Source organism: Gorilla gorilla, chromosome 22 (genome assembly GCF_029281585.2).
Source record: "Gorilla gorilla gorilla isolate KB3781 chromosome 22, NHGRI_mGorGor1-v2.1_pri, whole genome shotgun sequence".
Lineage (NCBI taxonomy): Eukaryota > Metazoa > Chordata > Mammalia > Primates > Hominidae > Gorilla > Gorilla gorilla.
The window spans coordinates 6608345-6631852 of NC_073246.2; the positions used below are offsets into that span (position 1 = coordinate 6608345).

The 23508-nt window shown below is 46.2% G+C and overlaps 1 protein-coding gene and 1 pseudogene across 1 annotated transcript in view; one reads left to right on the forward strand and one right to left on the reverse strand.

The window, feature by feature from the left end:
- Positions 1–523: 523 nt before the first annotated feature.
- Positions 524–23508, forward strand: part of LOC129530486 (immunoglobulin superfamily member 3-like) — a 39298-nt gene continuing 16313 nt past the window's right edge. Inside the window, exons 1-5 of the mRNA XM_063702803.1 lie at positions 524–929; positions 2810–3220; positions 8662–9051; positions 16005–16406; positions 19679–20083. Of these exons, the coding sequence (XP_063558873.1) occupies positions 524–929; positions 2810–3220; positions 8662–9051; positions 16005–16406; positions 19679–20083 (2014 nt within the window). The remainder of the gene's footprint in view (positions 930–2809; positions 3221–8661; positions 9052–16004; positions 16407–19678; positions 20084–23508) is intronic.
- LOC129530489 (N-lysine methyltransferase KMT5A-like) lies at positions 11690–12839 on the reverse strand (annotated as a pseudogene).

Sequence of the window (23508 nt, forward strand, 5' to 3'; positions counted from 1 at the left end):
ACTAAGGAATGCTCCTTGGGGTGGTGTTGGGGAGCAGCTACATGGGAAAATGAAGGGTGCAGCACCAGTAAAAAGGTGCTCCCAGGACTCCCTCCCAACAGCACTCGGACCAAGGAAGAAGCATTTAATTTCAGCCAGATTTCTAGATGGTTGCTTTTATTTGTTTTCATCTGAATTTGTGCCAAGGATTCAACTTTTCCTGCTTATTTTATTAAAAACTTTATACACAGCATTAATAAATAGATATAAACTGCCATATACATGACAAACAGAGGGGCTAAATGAAATTCCCAAGGGTCAGCTGTTGAGTAAGTAACAAAAGCACATCTTGGCATGATCAAATTCCCATATATGCAAATTAGGGACAGTGCTTTACCACAGAGTGTTTTAATTAATATTTATAAATCACAGAGTGCCTTTGAAAGGGCCAGTAAGCTGTTTATATTATTATCATGTCACACAAATAACAAACCCTTTGGAGATTGCTGCCTACTTTGCATTTTGGTCTGAGAAGTAAGTGAGCATGTTGCGTGTGTTTCTCTCCCTCGTAGGTGTGGTGTCAGCACAGCGGCAGGTCACCGTTCAGGAAGGACCCTTGTACCGCACAGAGGGCTTCCACATCACTATCTGGTGCAATGTGAGTGGCTACCAGGGACCTTCTGAGCAGAATTTCCAGTGGTCCATTTACCTGCCTTCGTCGCCGGAACGAGAGGTGCAGATCGTCAGCACCATGGACTCTTCCTTCCCCTATGCCATCTACACCCAGCGCATCCGCGAAGGGAAGATCTTCATAGAAAGAGTCCAGGGGAACCCAACCGTATTGCACATCACAGATCTTCAGGCCCGGGATGCCGGAGAATATGAATGCCACACACCCAGCACCGATAAGCAATACTTTGGGATTTACAGTGCAAAGATGAACCTAGTGGGTAAGGAGAAGCTGTCTTCACGTTGCCAGCGTCTGGCCTGACTCAGTTCTTTAGTAGTGTAATTTTGCTTTGTGCCACGCATTTGACTTTAAAAAAAATCCCAAAACTCCCAACATATTTTAGGGGTCAACAGATAGCACAAGGAAACTAAATTTCTGTGTTCACTTCTAAATAATAGGTGGTTGAGGGTGAAACTTTAAAAAGATCTAATGCAGATGTTAAGAATTTCATAAGTTAACTAACCCTGTAACTGGTGAAAAGGGATATGAAAATATAAGGCAAGGACTTTTGTGGTTGATGATCTGAATGACAAGGAAGGTGAGACTTATGACATCAGTTGGAAGAGAGGAGAAACCTCTCGGAAGGATAGGCCTTTGGGTAGCTCTGAGACCCACGGGGCACTGCTGAAGCAGGAAGCACATGCGGCTGCGGGTCCTTGCTCAGACCTTGTACATTGAAGTTCCTTTGGCTCCATGCGTAAGGAACTATGAACTGGCTGTCTCCCTTGTTGCTCCTTAATGCTGAAGGAAACATGAGGAAGAGGGATGCAGGAGCTTCCAGTGTGGGCAGCACTGGTCACAGTGTTTGCCAGTGTCAAAGGGTTAACCGTATCAAGGCTGTTCTGTTTTTCTGCCTATCTTAATGTCCAGTTTTTATTATCACAACTAAGGAGTGGGTGTTGCTAGTTCTTTTATTAATACACATACTATCATTTGTTTATTTTTCCTTTCTCTAACTAGTCTGTGTCCCAGCAGGAGACCTTTTATTTTTCATGTGTGTGTGTGTGTGTGTGACAGAGTTCTGCTCTTGTTGCCCAGGCTGGAGTGCAGTGGGGCTCACTGCAACCTCCACCTCCCTGGTTCAAGCAGTTCTCCTGCCTCAGCTTCCCGAGTAGCTGGGATTAGAGGCATGCACTACCATGCCTGGCTAATTTTGTATTTTTAGTAGAGACGGGGTTTCTCCATGTTGGTCAGGCTGGTCTCGAACTCCCGACCTCAGGTGATCCACCTCCCTCAGCCTCCCAAAGTATTAGGATTATAGGTGTGAGCCACTGCACTTGGCCGTTCCCAGCAGGAGACCTGTAAGACCCAATCCTTGGGTGAGAACAGGGAGAAAACACATACTAGTTGTGACTAGGGTACTCTCATCATACAGAGAGGTGGTGCTATTTAATCTCCAGAAAGGTGCAAGCAAGGATCAGGGTATGATTCTGACCAAGGGATCACAGAGAAAATCTCTTCTCTTGCCTGAATCTCTCCAGACTGTGGCTTCCTTCCAGTGAGGACCCCGTTGATCGATGAATTACGTGAAAATTAAACCCACTAAAAATAGGGTATGATGATTATTGTTTCTACCAAAAATGGTTTTTTAAAAAAATCATCTTCCTAGGGCTGCATTGCTGAAGTAAGTTACAGGATGGGGATGTGGGAAGGAAAGAAAGGATGTTGCATAGAAATGTAAAACTAAAAGTTCCAGGAGGTATTTCCATTAGAGGATCAGTCAGAAGTGAAGTTAAAGTATCTCAAAGCAGTGCCAGAATCAACAACAAATGTTATTTGACCTATAAGACAATTGTTTAAAGACAGTATTTTCAGGGAGTTCATTTATTATGTAATATGAAATACACCCCATGTTTTATCCAAGTGTTATTAAAATTCGAGACAGGTAAGTGTAAGCACCAAAATAATGCATTTCCAAATCTGAACAGAAAACTTTCTGTTTATGTGCATTTGGGGCTGTCTGTGGCCTTGAATCGATGGTTCAAAGATGACTGTTAGGGACGCAGTGCAGTGACACCTGCTTGGAATGGGAGCTTAGCCCCGGGAGTCTCAGATTCTGTGGCTTTGTGACTGCAGTCTCAGGACATTTCTGTGTTGCAGTGATCCCAGACTCCCTGCAGACCACTGCCATGCCCCAGACTCTGCACAGAGTGGAGCAGGACCCACTGGAGCTCACTTGTGAGGTGGCCTCGGAGACCGTTCAGCACAGCCACCTGTCTGTGGCCTGGCTCTGGCAGAAAGTTGGCGAGAAGCCCGTGGAGGTCATCTCCCTGAGCCGAGATTTCATGCTTCACTCCGGCAGCGAATATGCCCAGAGGCAGAGCCTGGGGGAGGTGCTGCTGGACAAGCTGGGGAGGATCACCTTCCGCCTCACCATCTTCCACGTGCAGCCTTCTGACCAGGGCGAGTTCTACTGCGAGGCCGCCGAGTGGATCCAGGATCCGGATGGGTCATGGTATGCTATGACCCGAAAGCGTTCCGAGGGAGCCGTGGTCAACGTCCAGCCAACTGGTCAGTCCCTCTGAGCCTCTTGTCCTGTCCTTTACTTGGTGGTGAAAGCTGTCAGATACTGGGAGAATGTGGAGACTCCTTCTTTGGGCACCTCTACCAGGACAGCAGGTTTTCATGTGAAGTTAAAGCCGGTCTTGTGTGCGGCCGGAGGGAGCTGAGGGACGTGCGGGACATAGGTATCCTACGACCTGAGTCACAGGCAGGTGCCACACAGTCTGAATCCTGCTTAGAGACATGCTTTCTTCCACCTATGTGGTGTTTACACATTTTGAATTAGAAACTCATTTTAAAAATTGGGAGATTTCTGAGAAACCATTTGTATCTTAAAACTCTGGGCTTTCATTCCCATTAGCCACAGTTGCTGCCCCGTTTAATGATGTTGCCTTCCTTGGGTACCCATCTGGTTTCATTTGCAGAAGCCATTTGAGATAATGAGACTTCCATCCAAGGTCTAACATTATGAACTAGAGAAATTTTGGCTTAAATTATTATTTTTATCTAATAATAGTCTTTGGTGATATTTTGTAATTTCCAAAATGCTTTATCACATATTACTTCACCATCCCCCAGACGTTCTGTGAGGTGAGTAGGTGGTAGTACTCCTATTTTGCAGGTGAGGATGCTGAATGCAGATTACTTTATGTTGGGGCTCACGAGGAGTCATAGGGCATGTTGATGAGGCCAGTCTGAGAGTACCAAGTTCCACTGTAGATGTTTTCTTAAGTGAAGGCCTGGAAGGGGTCCTTAGGAGGTTGCATGATGTCTTTAGACACCATCATTTGTCTTGAGGCAAAATGATGGTGGCACAGCCAGCTGAAACCCTCCCTGACTTCTCTTGGTATCTCCTGTGGCCCCAGACTCTACTCCCCAGTCTCATGAGCCCACCAGGCTCCAGGCCAGAGCTGACAGCTGTTGCTGGCTGCCTCTGCTGGGCTGAGGGCAGGTTCTCACATGGGCCTTCAGTTCCCCCAGCTTTGGTTGGAGCGTGGTTGTTGTGCCATCACTAAGTTGGTGATGAGTGGCCTGAAAGCCTTTCCTTGTGCGGATGCTCACTTCCAGTGAGGACTGTGGTGGTTCTGGTGAGTGAGTGTGGCTTTGTGGGAAATGAGCTGGTGAGTTGCAGTACAGGTGGGGTCCTTCTTCAGGACCTGTCTCTTGGGCTCCCTGTCCCATTTGCTGCAGTTAGTTGTCTGGGTCTTTGCATACTTTCTCTGCCATTCTAGAGTAATGCCTCAGACTCAGCTAACAGTACACATTTTGGGGCTTCTTCCCAGAAGTCTTCAATTGGAGGCTCCTGGGATGGGACCTGGGAAGCTGGATTTCTGGCATGCTTCCCAGGTGATTCTTCTGCTATCTACATTTTTTTCAAGCAAAGCTTCTAGGGCAGAAGCAATTCTCTGGACATCACTTTAATAAGTCATCTAATGGATGTGAAATCTTTTACCATAGGGGTTGGTAGGGATAGGGAGCACTTTATCTGCTCTGTAGGACATTTAGCAGCTTCTGGATTTTTCAGTATTAAAAAATCTATCCAAGGGGCTTTATTTTATATTTATCCTTTCCCTTCCTGGATAGTTTTAAGATCAACTTCAAAAATTTGGGCCAAATTTTGAGTCTTAATGCTTTTAAATTAGGTTGCATCAGTTAATCTTCTTTATTTTAATCTTACCAATTTGGAATTAGAACTTTTTGAATTTACCCTGAAAATGTATCTAGACTAAGCCATCAAAAGGAAAACTAAGTGAAAAAAAAGTTGATGACTTCACTCTGCATTCCTGTGCTGTTTAGGTTCAGCAGTTGCATCTCCAACTCTACCCTTCTCAGTTTATTTCAGTAAACATGTAGCCAGTCTCCACAGCATTGAAGGTGTGATGGTGATAGGCATTAAGGGCTTCAAAGATGACTAGCACTGGTCCCTGCACTTAGGCAGACCTGAGAACCAATGGACAAGTAAAATGTGCTAAGTGCATTGATAGCATTTGTATAGAGTGCTCTGGGAATACCAGAAATAGGAAGTGTTCTTGCAACCATAGTTTTCTGTGAATGGGATGGTTGATAAGACAAATCCAGGAACACCAATAAGTTTCTTGACTTGAACTGAGTCTGGAAGCTTGAGGAGTCAGCAGTAGAAGAAGCATAAAAGTGCAAAAGTGTTTGATATGTTTGGCAAGCAGAAAGGAGTCAAGTATGACTAGTTCCAGATGTTGAGTTCCAGGTGTGTGTGATGAGAGGAAAGGGAGCCCAAAGCCCCAAATGCAGTGATATAGAACCGGGGCTTGACTCTGTGGGCCAAGAGTTTTCAAGCTGTTCTTGGAACCCTGGAAGCCCCTCAAAGGTGCCTAGGAGGTTAGACATGGGTGTGTGTTGGTGTTCATGTGCACGTGTGCATACCTAGGAGTGCAGGGAGAAGGCATGTGAGGGCCTGGGTGGTCCCCCCTTGCTTCAACTATGTTTGGCAGCAGAAGATTTTATATGAATAAAAAGTCCCCTTCCTTTGTCCTCTTCTTCATAAAGTTTGAAGACCTCTGCTGCAGACAGTTGGAGAGGAGGTAGAGATTTTTAAGCAGGGAGTAAGACAATCAGATCAGGGTTTCAGAAAGAAAAACCTATGGAGGCCACCTGGAGGTTGATTAAATCCGTTGCATCTGAAGCCAAGAGACCAGGTAGAAAAGAGCTAATAAGAGCCAAGGCTAGGTCAGTGGGTGCCAGAGGTGAAAGAATAAAGAGCACAATGGAAGGAGGGGTCCAACTGTCTAGAAGCCCAGGGGCTGGGGCTGTGGCTCTGGGGGTTCCTTGAACTGTGGGAGGGAAGGAACAATAATGAGGACATGCGGGACCTTTGCATTTGTGGCAGCATTGGCTGCCTTTTCTTTTTGTAAATTCTAATGAAAGAGCCCATCCATCAGATAGACTCTGATAGAGATGCTCAGTATGCAAAACACCCAGTGGGTCCTCAGACATAGGGGTCTGGGGCTCAGAGACCGAGCCTGAGAGTGATCAGGGCCCTGGAAGAGCCCATGGGGTTAAAATGGGAAAGGGCCTGGGAGAACAGCAGCAGTAAGAGGTGACCAGAGAAACAGGTGAGAGAGTGGAACAGAATGGGCAGGCCAGCAAGAAGAAGAGCAGGAGAGAAGGGATCACAGAGCAGGCTCAGAGGCCTCAACCTGCTTGAGGAAAGCCTTTGGTTAGGATGGGGGTAGGGGTAGGGGTAGGGTGGATCATTCGTGACATTTGCTAAGTCAGTGAAGCCTAATTTCAGTGAGATGAAGTGGAAGGGGTATTGGAAAAAGCACAGGTCAGTTTCTAGAGATGTAATTGACTGGGCATAACCAAGGGCAGAAACGGGGGTGATGCGGGTAAATCTTGTGTCTTCAACCTGGGAACATGAAGGTGTCACCAAGGCATGGGGGGATTCCCCTGAGATAAGCAGAGTCTTTGGCCGCTGAAAGAAGAAAGCCAGAGTTACAGCCAGGCTAACCTGGAGCAATGGAAAGGTCTGAGGTCTAGGGTACCCCTTGCACAGCTCCAGTGGTGTTTATGTGGAAGGAGTGCTTTTCTGCCATTGATGTCGGGTTATAAATGACTAATTGGGTTGACGTGAGAGATAATATCCGGCAGATAACACGGGGACTGTCCCATATGGGTGTGTTCATCCAGGCAGATGGTGGCAGAGTGAAATGTGCTTCCTTCAATCCATGCCTCTTAAGACTGGTCTCTTGGGAGCTGGAAGCTGTGACGGCAGCTACTTCATTGGAGGGGAGGCCTTGGAGTTGATGACGTGGTTTTCCCTGTCAGGAAGTTTGGCTGCTAGAGGAAGTAGTTAGGTCACTGGAAAGAAGGGGTGTTTGCAGCAGGACACTGACCTATATCGGGGGGAGGGGCTGGAGAGCCTGAGGAACGGGAGGGGTAAAGCTGAGCTGGGGCTGGAAAAGAGGAATGTGGATGCTGCTCATGCGTGACTCTTATGTTTTCTCGGGGAAACAGAAACCTCGTCTGCTTGAAGAGTGCCTAGGACGGGATGAATGGGCAAGATCTTGAAGATAGTGGGAAAGACTAGACATGCCAGTCTAGGGAAGGCAGACAAGGTCAGAGCTAATGAATCTACATGGAATTCAAACATCTCTGCCATGAGATTTTTTCCACCTCAGTGTTCTTTTTAGAGGAACAGAGCTAGAACTGGGCAGTGGTCACAGCTCCAGTCCCTAACCCTTAACTCCGTTTTCTTCCCCCTGACTTCTGCCCTGGGTGCCTATGAGATACGATAGCTATCTAATGGGATTAATAGCCACTGTACACTGGTACACAGGTTGTGGTGATGCTGTTAGTGGTGATGAGCCCCTCTTTGGTCACCCCCTCACGCCTGGTTAAACACCCAACTCAACAAAAATTAGCCAGATATGGTGGCTACTCCGGAGGCTGAGGTGGGAGGATGGCTGGAGCCTGGGAAGTCGAGGCTGCAGTGAGCCATGATCATGCCACTACACTCCAGCCTGGGCAACAGAGCGAGACCCTGTCACAATAAATAAGTAAATAAATAAAAATTTAAAAAACACCTAGCTCTTTGGAGGCTGCTTGGGTTTAGTAATAATTTCAGAGGCTGTCTGGCTTTCAGCAGAAGTAGGTACTTTCCTACTAAAGTACCTACTAAGTACTTCCTAAGTGGGAAAGTACCTACTAAGGTTTAACCAGGCGTGAGTACTTTGTAGGTACTTTCCCACTAAAGTAGGTACTTTCCTACTAAAGTAAGTACTTAGTAGGTACTTCAGTGGGAAAGTACCTACTTCCATTGAAATCTGCCTAAAGATTTGATCTGACAGGTGGTAAACTAGTGAACAGACATTAGTTTTTATTTTTTCTATGTAATTCTGTTAGGGTTTTGTCATAGCTACATCTTATTTCTAGTATTCACATGGCGGGGGGTAGAGAGGGAATTTTAATCTTTGAGCATTTGTTAGGATTGGGCCAGCACCTAGGCCACTCTGTAATTTTTTCCCACAGACCTCAGTGGGGTAAGTCTTACAATATCTGCTGAAAATGTTTATAATGCTGTTGCTTAAACAGAGTTCTGGGTGCATATATCAAGGCTAGATATTTGTAATCCACCATTTGAGTGATAATAGTAGCTTCTCACTGAACTGGGGGTCTCATGCAAGACATCTAAAGCTTCAGACTGAGCCCCATTGGTTTAACTGGGGTAACAGTTTGCTTAGACCGTCTGGGCTGAAGTAGTTTTGAATTCTGTCTGTGATATTCAGGCGTTTCTCTGGACCTCAGATAACCTGGGTCTGAGTTGGATTTTACTCTCAAGCCAAGTGCTGTGGTCCTCCCCGCAATTAGTATTGTAAAGAAGAGGAAGGATAGTGGGAATGTGCTAATGTGGTTTAGTTGGCTGGGGCCCTCATTCACCCAGAATGTGTCTCTTTTCTTAATTGTTCTCTCAGACAAAGAATTCACTGTTCGGCTGGAAACAGAGAAGTGGCTGCACACGGTGGGCGAGCCGGTGGAGTTCAGATGCATCCAGGAGGCTCAGAATGTTCCCGACCGTTACTTTGCTGTCTCCTGGGCCTTCAACAGCTCGCTCATCACCACCATAGGCCCTAACGCTGTGCCTGTCCTCAACAGCGAATTTGCTCACCGGGAAACCAGGGGACAGCTTAACGTGGCCAAAGAGAGCGACAGTGTCTTTGTGCTGAAGATCTACCACCTCCGCCAGGAAGATAGAGGGAAATACAACTGCCGGGTGACTGAGCAAGAGAAAACCGTGACGGGGGAATTCATTGATAAGGAGAGCAAGCGTCCCAAGAACATCCCCATCATAGTCCTCCCCCTCGGTAAGTAGAGAGATGTGCTGCTTTCTTCTCCTTTGGCTCGGCATCATTTAGGAGAGGTAGGGGGAGAGAGAATAGTGTGGTGAGGGTGAGGGGAGACAGATGGAACCCTCGAGGTTAATGCAGAGCTGGGGGAAAAACCGTTGAGCCTCTCTTCCCTGTTGTAGCCCACCTGCCTACATTTAGCAGTCTTCCCATAGCAGAGGATCAGGATCAGGGGTGTCCAGGATCAGGGTGTCCAGATAGGGCTGGGCATAGGCCTATCTGATTGCTAGCAGCCCTGTGCATACACAAGCAGTGCCAGCTCAGCTTGGAGGGAAACCAGGAATCCCAGAAAGCTGTTTGCTCTTGTGTGGGAATCAAGTCCCAGAAGAAGTGGGTAGATAGATGCCTGCCTTGAAATCTCACTTAAGGAGAGCTGGTCTTTTATGGGAGGATTTTAAATCATAAAGTGCATTATTAAGGATTTGCCATCTGGGTTTTTCAGGTATAAAGGCTGGCATTTCCCTAAATGGCTTTTCCCTGTTGAAATTGTGTTTCTAAAAGTCAGTGGATGGGACGTCTCACATCTTCCTGGAGCATAGCTTTTTAAGCTTAGCTGATTTCTGAGGCTGCCTCAGTGGGCTCCCAGCCTTCATGTAGACTGGCCTTGTGTGGGTGGGTAGTAGCCATTGCTAGGGATTCCAGAAACTACCGGTGTTTGCTTGTGCTGTGTTTAAACATTCACAGTATCAAGATATTCTTATTAATCTCATTCTCCCATAGTTCTGTTTTTAGTAAAGAGAATAAAAACCTATGATGCTCTGATTTTAAACAAGTGGTAAAGTTTTAAGACTAACCTTTAACCTTTTCTCAGCTGCTAAAACTATTCTTTCTCTGAGCCTTGTAATAATTTCCTTTACTTTTTATTTATATGTTTTAATGTTTAAAATATTTCTCTTCAAGTGTGAAGTAAAAAGTAGCCATAGGGGTCCTCTTGTCAGTCTTTTCTTCTTTTCTCATCAACTGGATTATTTTCTTTTATGCTTATTATTATTTTGTTAAAAACCATGCACACACATACCTAATTATCTTTTTTTTTCCTGGCAATACATATTTTAATTTGTTTCATTTTTATGATGACAAATAATTTTCAAGTTTATTTCCTTGTTTAAATACAAAGCTAAACCACAAACAGGTATAATCAAGACATTGTGTCTCACATTTATACTCCTGTCGGATCCTCTTCCAATTTGCTGACCACTGACCAGACTAGCATGGGGGAGGGGGTGGGAGGGAAGACTTTCTTAGGTAACACCGTCGTAAGGCCCGAGGTGGGGTTGGGGGGGAAATCAAAGATGAGGACAGGCTCTCATACCTGTCTCCATTCACATTTACCTGGGACCAGGGTGGGCAGGAGACACCAGGTCATGGCTCCTGAGCCCCGGCCCCCTGGACTGAAGGGACAGTGTGTGAGAATCAGTTCTGTGAAGGGCGGGAGGAAGAAGCCACCTATTCCTCCTGCCTTCACTGTTAAGGTGAAAACCTTAGCCCTATCCTTGATTCCTGGGGGCTGCCGGGCCCTGTGTGCTCCCCTGCACACCTGGGTGCCTTTCTGAGGCTGGCAGCAGCGGCTGGGGTCAGGGGTCCTGGGCTCCTAGGCTCACACCTCAGCTCAGTTGCGTCCTTGCAGGAGGACACTGGGCATCTGACAAACACAAGGCCTCGACAGCAGGTCTGGAACTTTCAACCCCAGCAGGATGAGACGGAATGGGGGTGGATGTCAGGTAAGTAATCTCTGGTTCCACTACAAAACTTTATTTTTGATTAGAGTACCATTCTCAATCTCTTCTACAAAAAGCCAAAAAAAGCAAAAAAAAAAAAAAAAAAAAAAAAACCAGCCACTTCACTCACTTCAAGACCTATATACATGTAAGTTGTTTTCTGTGGTTTTTTTTTTTTAATTATTTTTAATTTTTATTATTATTTTTAAAATAAATTCAGTGTTCACATTTCTATAAAGAATTAACCTAGTTTCAGGAAACCCTGCCCCAGCAGGGCAGGTAAGCAACACTCTCCCTGCCCACATCTAGTTTGATTTCGCGCCCTGATGCTTCAAGGTGCCCAGAAAAGCGGCAGCTTGTGGAAGAGGAAATCTATGCCCGGCCCGTGCTTGGGGTCAAGGGCTCAGTAAGCTTTCGAGAAAACAGAGGGGAAGACTAGCTTACTGCAAAAACCTTTTTAAAAAATATTCATACACTTCAGTGAGCGCCTGTCGAGACGTTAGGAGAACAAGAGCTTGGCAACATCCCGTCCAGGCCATTGGGAGGCAGCGTCTTCCTCACAGCCCGTCCCTGGATGTCGGGGGTGCAGGGGGAAGGTCCTGGCTCTTCCACTGGAGAAAGGAGACTCACCTAGCTTCCTAGTTCATGTTTGACTATTTCCTCTAAAACCTGTGCTGAGTCTTTGACTGCATGCACGGGAAGCACAAACGTTCGGCTTGTATGCGAAAGAAAGTACAAAAACAACCAGAATATAAAAGTTTTGGTAATATAAGTCCATCTGTTCAAGTCCACCTTGGAAACCTGTAACAGATATTTAAATACTACAGTGAAAAGGCATCTTAATACACTTTTTAAAAACATCTGAAGTAATCCGCTAAGATTAAGTGTGTAAAAAAAAATTCAATTCCCTTTGAGGGCACTTTGTCCTTTGAAGAAGGGAAAGTGGGGCGGGGAGGGCGCGGGGCCCACCGGTTAATGCTTCAGCCACGGGTGGGCTTCAATGGAAGCCTTGCTGCGGTCCCCATAGTCATACAGGAGCTCCTCCCCAGCCGCCATGTCTTGGGAGGCGATGAGGATGAGGTGAGGTACGCCGTCGATGTCGTGCAGTTTGGTTTGGCAGTTCCCACGTTTGCTGTGATTGATCGGTCTTCCTAGGCAATTTGTCTCTCTAGTTGCATCCACGCAGTAGGTTTTGCTCAGATACTGAAAATAGTACATGTAGCAGCCCGTGGAAGGGTCCTGTGCGTACAGAGCCTCCTGTTTCTTGGCGTCGGTGATCTCGATGAGGTCCCCGTGGTATTCCACCACAAAGTCACCCCGGGAGAACTGCTTGGTGGCAATCACACCCCTGCCTTTGCCATCGATGAGGTCAATCTTCATTCCTTCTTCCTTCCCACTTTCAATCAATTCATCTATTCTTTTCCTTTCTTCAGACTGCAGCTCGGCTTTGCTCTTCCTGGAGCTCCTTCAGACAGGGTAGAAATCCGTAAGTTTGCGTTTCTGTTGCGTTTTTCCTTGAGCTTTTTTTCGGGGGGCCTGTTTGCCCTTGATGGGCTTTTTCAGGGCTTGCTTGGCGATGGCTGCATTGGTGGAATCACAAGATGAGGGTGGAGTTTTTGGAGGTTCTGCTGCTTCAGATTTTTGGTTTGGAAAAGGTACCAGGGGACCTCTCCTGGCGTCTTTGATCTTCTGTTCCTCGGACTTCATGGCGCTCCGTACTGCGTTCCCAGCATTTCTTTTCTCTTCTCGTTTCCTGTAGATTCCGGCTGATGGTTTCCCCTGGCATTTGACTTCGTGATGTGTAACTGAGTTCTCTTCCTGAAGGGGGAAACGCATTCCAGAGCATTTGTTCGGGCTCATGTAGGAATAGATCTTTGACTGCCCAGTAAATACGTTCTCCCCGTCGGTGCGGGACCTCCCCGGGCCCCTCCGCTCCACCGTCTCCAGGCCCGGGGCCGTCGCTGCCGCCGCCACCGCCGCCGCCGCCGCCTCCACGGCGCGGGGCTTGGACATCTTCCTGCCTGCAGCCCGGCCAGGCCCATGGCAGCGCGCCCCGCGCCCTAGCCGCCGCCACCGCTGCCCGGCAACCACCGCTGCTGCTGCCGCTGCCGCTGCCGCTGCCGCTGCTGCTGCTGCTGCTGCTGCTGCCGCCTCCACCAGCGCTGCCGCGGCACCCCGGGGAAGGGCCGGCGGCGCCCCACGGCGCCCCCTTCCCCCATGGCCGGCAAGGCAGGGCCCGGCATCTGCGCACCGCGGCAGCCCCGGGCCGCCGGGGGTGAGGCATGCAGGGAGGGAGGCGCAGGCGGTGCGTCCTCAGCAGCCCGCCCGCCCGCTCCACCTAATTATCTTGAAATTCTTTTGTTTCTTAGCCTTTTCCGCCCTGCAATGCCTAGCATGGTGCTTTGCATAGAGTAGGTGCTCGCTGAATACTGTACAACTGAAATTATTGAATTGAATGCCCACTGTCTTTACTATTTTCCTGTCAGTCTGTGCTTGCCTTAACCACGGACTCTCTACTTTTAAATCTGCAACTAATTCCTCATTGTTTTCTAAGGATCAAGTGAAGGGCAGCCACGCTGTTTACTTCCTATATTTTTTGTACTAAGATTTCCCCCAACCCCTTCTGAGAACTGGTTTGATGATCTGTGGCCTGCTATATTGCTTTTCCAGCAGATAACTGGGTAGTTAAAGTCCCCCAGCACCACAAGATCCTGTCCCAAGGCCACTTGGGTAAGTCGGCTGAAGAACAACAACAATCACATCGGTAATGGTGATAATGCCTTGGATTTTAATGGCGCTTTTCCTCCTAAGAGACCAAAGTGCTTCTGCATATATCATCTTCTCCGCTCCCACCTCTCAAATCCTCGTGGAGGCCAATATGATATCCATCTAATGAATGAAGAAATCAGAGCACCACACAGGAAGTGACAGAGCTGATTGTTCAGTTAGTGGTTGAGCTTGCATTGCATTAGGAAATATTTGCTTCTAACTCCACACCCACCGCCCTGCGCTTAGCCTGTGCTACACCATCAACTTCCTGATTTGAAATTTCATTTGCGAATGTGTACTCAGATTTTTATTAGTTCTGTCCTAGTTTTCACTTAATCCAGAGAGTTTAAAATTGTCGGCTGCCTTTTCTCAGGCCTGGAAATTCTTGTAAATAGTGTTAGTGGGCAGTGAGGCACCAGGTCTGTAGTTGCCTTTGCCTCAGCTGCTGTAATAAAATAGCATTTCTTCTTGTAGCTCCACATTCTAACTATGTGGGTTTCCAGGTTTGCTCAAGCAACAGAGCTCCACCAAACAGTAGCCCTTTCAATAAATGAGCTAAGACTTGCGTAAGAGTCCACTGGGATGACAGTAGGGGATGAGAGTAAGGTCCTGCAAGTCATTCTCCTACTTAAGACAAGTGAAAGGATTTTCTTCCTTGATGCTGCAGTTGCCCTTTTAATCCCTTATTTTGAATTGGTAACAGTGGGGATGAGTCTTTAATCTAAAGAGGAATATTGTTGTTATTAATGATGATGAAAAATAATTACCTCATCTAATCCTGTCAATGTCATGCCCTAAGAAGTAGGCACTATTAGTATCTCCATTTTTCACATGAGAAATTGGAGCTTTGGTAGGTTAAGGAAGAACCACAGGATTACAGAGTTAGGAAGTCTCCAAATGCATCCCCTTAGCCATTAGTGCTATAGTTGGTGACTGTTCAGGAGCCTGATTATCTCTATGAATCATCCTGGTATGACTCCTGGGGGAGGTTGCCCTCCTGGGAAAATTGCTATTCCCTGCCCCATCCAGACCTTCTATTTTTCACATAAAACAAGCACATCCAGAATGGCTAGCAGGCATCCTCACTATAATAAGAGCTACATTTTGAGGCTCAGTGCTCGTCTTTGTTTCTGCTTGTTGGGGAAATAAAGGAGAGAAAAGATTTGATTCAAATGCATTGTTATGTGTATGTGTGTGTTTTCTCTTGGTAATTGGGTGTGCCTCTTAAAATCTGGGATTTGATTTAATTAATTGGTTTAAATTATTGCATGTATTTAATGTGGGTGGTACCCAAAAATTGGAGCCAAACTAGTTACTTTGTGTTCTTTAATACTTACAGACCTTCTGAACTCAATGTAGATAATTATACAAAATACTACATGCATAATTAAAACATATTAGGCTATCTGTGATGTTTATAAAAACAAAGAGTTATGTGGAATAGTAAAATTAATCATGATCATGATGACCAGTTTTTGAAAACCTACTATGTGTTAGGTGAATCTATACGCATCACCTCATTTACTTTTTAATATTTAAAGAATTCTACAATTAAAGGTGGCTCTCTACCTGTCTTACAGAAGAAGAGGCTGAGGCATGTCGAGTTTAAATAATTTGATTGAGTGAATTCAGATAGTTAAGTGAGCAGCAGAGGCTAGATGAGACAGGGAAGGGAGTGGAATCCTTATCCCAAACTTTTGATTGGCCGAATGTTTCTAGAAAGAGAGCAAAGGAGCCCCAGGGCTGACTGGACAGGCGGGAGAGTGGTGGATGACGAGCTGCTGGCTTTGTTTTCTTCCTGTGTGTTAATGAAAGAATGAAAGCCTGCTCCTCATGCACTCTGCGAAACTAGACCATCTGTGCTCCCTTATTACCCACACTTAAGCACACATTATCATCCAAATACTTACTGTCAGTTTTTTTTTTCATATTTCCTAAATTGTCCTGAAGGACTCAAATGGCACATTATGGATGTTCAGCTTTTATTTGACTGCTGTAGTATCGAATGGTAGGAAGAGGGAAGTGAAGTAGGATTTTGGAATTACTCTTCTTGCTGAAAATTCAACTTGAAAAATCCTGAACTCCAGCTGAATAGATTACCCAATAAATTGTTTTATGCCCTAATCATCATGCCACTATGTTGTATTTCTTAGGTTCTTATTCAGGCTCAGGTCTTAGAACCTCGTTATCACAGTTCTCTGCACACAGCAAAGAACATCCTAGATTATCAGATCTAAAACCACAGGGAGCAATGCCCAGAACCAGCCAGGGCTTACATCAGCTAGGGTCAGAGTGTTTTTGACCCTCTAAGGCTCACCGTACCTGAATATGATTCCATTTGCACCCCTCCTCCTGTTTCCTCTGTGGGGAGGGCGCTGTGGAGACCATAAAGCCTCCAGGGTGTTTCTCTCTCCCTCTTCCTAGAGAGCAGCATCTCCGTGGAGGTGGCCAGCAATGCCAGCGTCATCCTTGAGGGCAAGGACCTGCGCTTGTCCTGCAGCGTCCGCATGGCAGGCAGGCTGCAGGGTCGCTTCTCTGTCATCTGGCAGCTTGTGGACAGGCAGAACCGCCGCAGCAATATCATGTGGCTAGACCGGCATGGCACCGTGCAGCCAGGCTCGTCCTACTGGGAGCGCAGCAGCTTTGGGAGCGTCCAGATGGAGCAGGTGCAGCCCAACTCATTCAGCCTGGGCATCTTCAACAGCAGGAAGGAGGACGAGGGCCAGTATGAATGCCATGTGACTGAATGGGTGCGGGTGGTGGATGGCGAGTGGCAGATTGTTGGGGAGCGCCGGGCCAGCACTCCCATCTCCATCATAGCTCTTGGTGAGTGAGCGGTGGGACTGGCAGTGGGTCTGGCATGGAGACAGCTTCAGTGTCAAACACCTTATCCTGACTTTTGTCTGTCAGAGTTCTAGCAGAAAACTATGGCCAGTCTTTTACCTATACAGTTTGAAGTACTTTCCTTTATATCTATTTTGTTTCTTATAAGGGTTTAATTAATTAAGATAGTGCTAGCAAGGACTAAGGGACCCACAGTGGATGATGGGGCTCCTGAGGGATAGCAATAGCTGGAAGCTGTGACTACTCCTAGTCTGGCTGGGAGAGAGTGATGTTATCAGAACTCCATCCAGGTTAGTGAAGCCACCCAGCCATAGTGGTGGCCCCAGGTGGAGGAGCATGGCCACTGCCAGCCTGGCCTTAAAGAGAGCAGAGTGGCTGAGCACTGTGTGGCATGTCTTTCCTGCCCTGCTGCTCAGGGGCCAGCCTTCCTGAAAGAGAGCAGAGAAGGGTATAAAATTATCTGTTGTCATTTATTTAGCATTTACTATGTTCCTGGCTAATCCTTAACACTTAAGCTTAGTTGTCCCATTGAATCCCCACCTAGCCAAGTGACAGACACTTTCATTTTATGGAGGAAACTGAGACTGAGACACATTAAATACTTTGCCTAAGGCTAGAAGTTTCTACTACCTGTTGGGGTCCATACCTAACAAAGTTATTCCCTCATTAGCATGGAATGAAAAGATACCTTGAGATTTGCTAAAACCAAGGAAGATTAGATTTGCTTCTCATTGGGGTAAAGAGGCTTCTATCAACATTTATCTGCCTGGATATAATCAGTATATTAGATTTTAAATGACCAGTCTGACTTTGCTGGGAAAGAAATTTGTTATGTCAGGTCTTCCTGTTTATCAGGAGACATCGGTTGTCCTCAGCAACTTTATGTCCCACTCCCTGGGACTGTGTCACCACCTTCCTTGCAGGTCGGGATGGTGGTGCTTTTGGATACTTCCAGTAAAGACGGCAGCCCCGAGTGGTTTTTGTCCTTGACAGAGTCCTCCATTTTCTTACCCCTTTGAGATTAGAATTACATTTGTTTTCTAAAGCTTAATCCTAAAGATTGACCTGCTTTTTGCAGTAATTATATGGCTCAGATTTCTGTCTTAGAAACTTCCTCCAGTGATTGCGTTTCCTGATAAGCTCATTTCCTGTGTCCATACTCAGCAACTATGTGGACCCAGTGAGATGGAACTTGGGGGACAACTTTTGGATGTCCAGTACTGGTTTTTTTTTTTTTTAACCATCCTGGAAGGTTAGGAATGTCCAATGAGTGATTAGAGTTAGTGAGGATTGTTTCTCTAGAAGTAATTTATGGTATCAGGTTATCCCCTGAGTTTTTTCTTACTCACCATATGTCTGGTGGTTCTCACAGCCAGGGGCACTGAGGGGCTCTGCCCTGGGATCTGGAGGCCAGCACTGTTCACCTGATCTCCACCACTGAGATACCTCTGGCTACAGCCATAATCAGGTGGCCCAAAGGACTGAACAAGGAAGAATGGGAGGGCACTCTAGACTAATTAAGGTTGTCTTTTCAGTCTAAAGTTAACAATGACACACATGAATTTTCATATCAGTATAATTAGATGCGGGTCCCAAATGTACAATGGGCCATTATGGCTGTTCAGTTAGAGCAGCTTGGGTGCTCTGTGACTGTGGCATGTGTCTGTGTCAGGACTAGACAAAGTCATTTGCTTGGGGAAGCTCTCTCCCCTTCAGGTGTGAGGCCAGGAGCACCTGGTGTGGGTCCTGTCCCTGAGGTTCTGTCCTACGCCACCCTCATGCAACACCTACTACACACAGATGCACAGTGACTGTCAGAGATGCTTCATGTTTAAGGATGGGCCTCCGTGTCATAAACTTTTTTAAAGGGTATATAGAGATAGCCCATGAAATCCAAATCAAAGGTCCAGAGTTTTCAGCAAATTGTACCTACCTATTTGCCAACTTAACCTCCCCATAGAAAGCCAAAAGATTCATCCTGTATCCAGTCTTTCACATTACAGTGTTTAAAGTACTTTTTTTAAATTTCTATTTCATTTTTTAACAAAATGTTTAACAAAATATAGTATATCTCATGTGCCAGGTACTATTTGTAATATTTATAAACACTGATTTATTTAATCTTCACAGAGACTCATTTTACAGATTGGAAAACAGAGGCAGAGAGAAGTTAAGTAACTTTAATGTCACTTAGCTGGGAAGTATCAAAGGCTTGGCTGCTGGCTCCAGAGTCTGGACCTTTAACCACCGTGTTATGCTTTCCATGGGTAAAGTAACCTAAAAAGGCCCCTGGAATCAGTTACATGTGGTTGGAGACTAACTCTGTCATTGACTTACCAAATGCTTGATATTGGGCAATTTATCTAACCTCTCTCTGCATCAGTTTCTACATCTGCAGGAAGAGATGACAAGCCTGCCTGTTCTACAAGGTTGTTTTGGGGATTCAGTGGAGCATGATGAGAGCAAAGCAGTTGGCACCATGCTTGCACCTAGATAGTGCTCAGTAAATACTGGCTACTGTTAGCTTTATGATTGTGATCAATGTATGAATATTAAACAGTATTTCCAGGCTGAAGGAACTCTGAGGTACTCATATTAAGGAGTCAGTATTAGAGCTTAGCAGTGCTGCCCATTCAATAAGGAATATTGAGAGACCCACAGCCACTGAGACTGCAGAACACTGCATTTAGGACAATTGTCCCACCCCACTGGAGGTCCCCACCTGCTCTGTTCTTGGATTTCATGAGGGACGTGAGAAAGGGACTGGAGGCCGACTCCATCTGCTTCCCTTCTCGGCACCAGTGCACTAAGGGACCAGGAAAAGAGGTGTTGGGGCTGTGTGGTTGTGTTTTCCTCCTGTGCAATGGAGGAAATTGGCTTTGGGGTTTTCTTTTCCTGTTTTCTCATGGAATCTCAAGATTTCTAGGAGCAACCCTGCCTACATGCAATCAGTCCCTGAGAGGATTGTGATGTCTAATTCCAGGGGAGGAGCAAATGCACGAGGATCTCATTGGGAAGGGTTAGGCTAGTGCTGTTCAGGGGGAATTGTGGTGGGCCTTTCTTTGGAGTCTTGGAAACTCTTGGACTGGGCCTCAGCAGGATACTAAAAGCAACACTAGCCTGAGAACTCAAAAGGGGCCCCGAGAGCCTCTGCTCCACACTGCTTGCTTTGCCAGCTGCCCCATTGCTGATGTCATACTGCCCTGAGAAAGCCACATGCCTCCTCTGGTTGAATCTCTCTGCTCTCTCTCCAGAAATGGGCTTCGCAGTCACAGCCATCTTCCGGACACCGGGGGTGACCTACAGCGACTCCTTTGACTTGCAGTGTATCATCAAACCCCACTACCCTGCCCAGGTCCCCGTGTCAGTGACATGGAGGTTCCAGCCGGTGGGCACGGTGGAGTTCCATGACTTGGTGACCTTCACCCGGGACGGAGGGGTCCAGTGGGGGGACAGGTCCTCCAGCTTCCGAACCCGAACTGCCACCGAGAAGGCTGAGTCCAGCAACAACGTCCGCCTAAGCATCAGCCGAGCCAGTGACACGGAAGCAGGCAAGTACCAGTGTGTGGCAGAGCTGTGGCGGAAGAACTACAACAACACCTGGACACAACTGGCGGAGAGGACCTCCAGCCTGCTGGTGATCAGGCTGCTGCAGCCAGGTGAGTGCTGAGGACCTGTGGGCTATGTGCCCATGCTGCCTGAGCAGACGTGAGGGAAAAAGAAAAGTGTGCATGGAGCCCTTAGCATCACTTCCCCCTTTCCCAGCTCTTCATTTAGAGACATTGCAAATCAATAGGAAGTTTTAAGAATCATGCAGTGGACACTTGTATTTCCTTCCCTTGATAGCCAGTTGTTGTCTGACGGCATTTGTTTTCTTCCTCTGTGTGTATGTTTGTTGTTGTTTTTGAGCCATTGGAGGCAAAGCTGTGGACATTGGGACACTTCCCCCTAAGTACTTCAGCATGTAACTCCTAAGAACCTACCCACCCACTGCACCATTATCACACCCTTGGGGTTTTACGTTAGTGTAGTCCTATCACCTACATTTCCCCAGTTGTCCCAATCATGCCCTTTATTTTTCCCTTTCAGATTAGGATCCAACCAGGGATCACACATCACATTTGTTATCCTGTCTCTTTAGACTCCTTTAATCTAGAACAATTCCCTAACCTGTGTGTTTGCGTGTGTGTGTGTGTGTGTGTGTGTGTGTATGTGTGTGTCTGTAGACATGGACATTTGTGAAATGCACAGGCCAATTGTTTTAAAGAAAGCCCTTTTCTTTACTTAACCTCATCTCCTGTAATCCTCATACAATTATGTGGAAGTGATATCATTGTCTCCTGTTCATAGACAAGGAAATTCTGAGTAAAGAGGGAGGGTAATAGGCACCTATTGAGCATCTTCTTTGCATGAGGTGCTGAAGGTCAGTTATTCTATTAGAATTGCACAACAACCCCAGGAAAGATTTAAGTGACTAGCTTAAGGTCATGTACCTAGTGAATGGTGGAGCCAGGATTTGAAACCCGGTTATCTTTCTCCCACAATGTTGCCTGCACCCAGGCCCTGTCCAGTTGTATGGGCCCTGAATTTGAGCTCCTTTCTCTATGGAGGCTGAGTCTGTCTCAAACCGGATCATCAGGATGCATTAATTTGGGGAGCATTAGTCAGTAGGGTTTCTGCAAACACTCTCGCCTTCATCAGGCTCTTCCGCTGACATGCGGGAGGAGTTAAGTACATGCAGCTCTTATGGTTTTCCTCCATCTGTCCTTGTCTCCTGCCAGGTTACAAGCTGGTGGAGGGTGGAGCCCAGGCGGTAGGCTCCTGTGTTCCTTCCCTCACCCAGCCTATGCCTCGGCTAGAACAGATACCTGTGCAGGCAAGGGCAAGGGTTTGACTTTGCAAAGATGGTTGGAACGTCTTGCCAAAGGGATTTTTCTGTCCACTAACAGCCATGGTTAGGGCCTGACCTGGTCTGCCCGACTACTTTAGGTGGCCACAATGTTGTTTTCATCAACATGAGGTTAAATAACGGTAAACTTTGGGTTTCTCCTTCACCTCTTCCAACCCCATAACAGAGTTCTGTTCTGTACCAGATTTGGAACAAGTGAGTTGTATAAATGATGAGACTGTTCCCTTGGCCAACGAGAGCCTAAACTTTGACTGACAAGAGGCTCAGAGAAGAGGCTGTTTTACTTAAGTGGATTTTCAGGTTAATGGAAGGTTAAGCAGAGACCCCATTTTATGTGAACCCTTGTTGTGGAAAATGTCGACGTACCTACTTGCCTGCGTTATTGAGTGGGACATTAGGATTGTAATTGCACCTTTTTTGGTCCCCTCTGGCTCTCAAAGTCAGTTTTCTGAGCAGCATTGCCCATCACATGGTTCTGCAGCTGTAGAAGGTAGAGGAGATGCTGGCCTCAAGACCTTGTCTGACATTGCCTTTTTGAATCCATCCCTAGTATTTGCCTGTTTCTGGTACTACTTGGAATCTAAGACTGGAGTGCCTAAGGGAAGAATACAGAATGAGTTCATTGAAGGTTCTAATTATTTGGATTAATTTATGGTGTTACTAAAGGCAGACAGGGAAAAATATGTATGAAGTACCTCTTGGATGCCAGGTTTGTGCTTAGTGCTTTACTCATGTTTTCTTTTTAAAATTTATCCAACAACCTAATAATGTAGGTGTTTGTATCCCTATTTTGCTAATGAGGAAACCAAGGCTCAAAGTGGTCAGGAATCTTGATGGAGGCAAGCCAGCTGGTTAAGGGGCAAAACTGAGATTTGAACTGAGATTGGAGCCCAGGTATCTCTGACTTCCATAGAGCAAACGTTTTCCTTTATACCATAATTGCCTCCTGGGTAAAGTAGCTGGAGGGTTGGGAGACCCCAGATCTGCTCTGAGGTTGTCTTTGTGTCTTGGGTGTCTCGAGTTGGTTTCTGTTGTGTTTTCACTATAAAATGAGAATGAACAGTGGTTGGCAGAGGAGACTTATGAGTATCACTGTACTTGGGCTGTTACGAGGCCTCTACTTAAAGGTGCACAGTAATATACTTTCATGGCCCTTTGGAGGCTAGAAAGAGCAAAGGTGGGTGCTTGAGGCCGTGCAGGACTCCCAGAGGGCAGCTGAGACACCAGGAGAGTGCATCCCCTTAAGTGTTACTGTCTCTCCTCTATTAAATATTTATGCATTTAGCACTTAATATTTTCCAGAGAGCTTCATAAGAGTTTTTACTCTTTCCTGTATACTTTGGTGCTGGTGCATTCATTTTGGGGAAATAGAAGTGGAAAAATACATGAGAGCTGACTGTGTGCTGGAGACTGTTGGACACTTGGTGTATATTATCTCACTTAATCTTCACTGCAACCCTGGGAGGAACATATTGCTTTCCCATTTTATAAATGAAGTAACAGAGGCTCTGAGAGGTTCTCAGTTCCTCAAATTAAACACCTAGTGAGTGGGGGAAGTTGGGATTTGAATCCAGGTGTGCCTTGTTAAAAAGTAATTGCGGTAGGGAGACTTTGACCTTTTTAAAGGCTATGCAATCAGAGATTCTTCTTTCTGCATTCAGTTAATGCTGTCCTTTACAGAAGAATTTTCTCCTTGTAGATTGCTGATGTGGAGGAGTTATGGCACTAGCGTTACTGGTAGTAACAACAGTAGCAGCTGATATTCACTGAGCATTTCTTGTAAACCACTGGGAATGCTTTACACATAATAACTTAGTTCCTTGTTTCTTAATCCATGCAGTGCTGTGAGGGGGACTGTTTTACCCAACTTCACAGATGAGGACACTGACACAGAAGTTACATAAATTGCCCAGTGTGCCATAGTAAGTGGCAGAGCCAGGATTCAAGTCCAGACAGGCAGTTTGGCTCCAGAGTCCAAGTTCCTAATTTTATTATTATATGTTCTAGACAAGTGCTTTTCTTCTCAGGAATCTTCTTTGGTACCGTATGCTTGTATTTAATGTTTCCTCTCTCTGGTTAACCACTGCTGATTTCCTAATCCCCTTTAGCAAATCCTTAAATTTGTTTTTTGCTAGTTGGGGTCATAAGACACTGGTAGAGGTTCCTCAAGACACA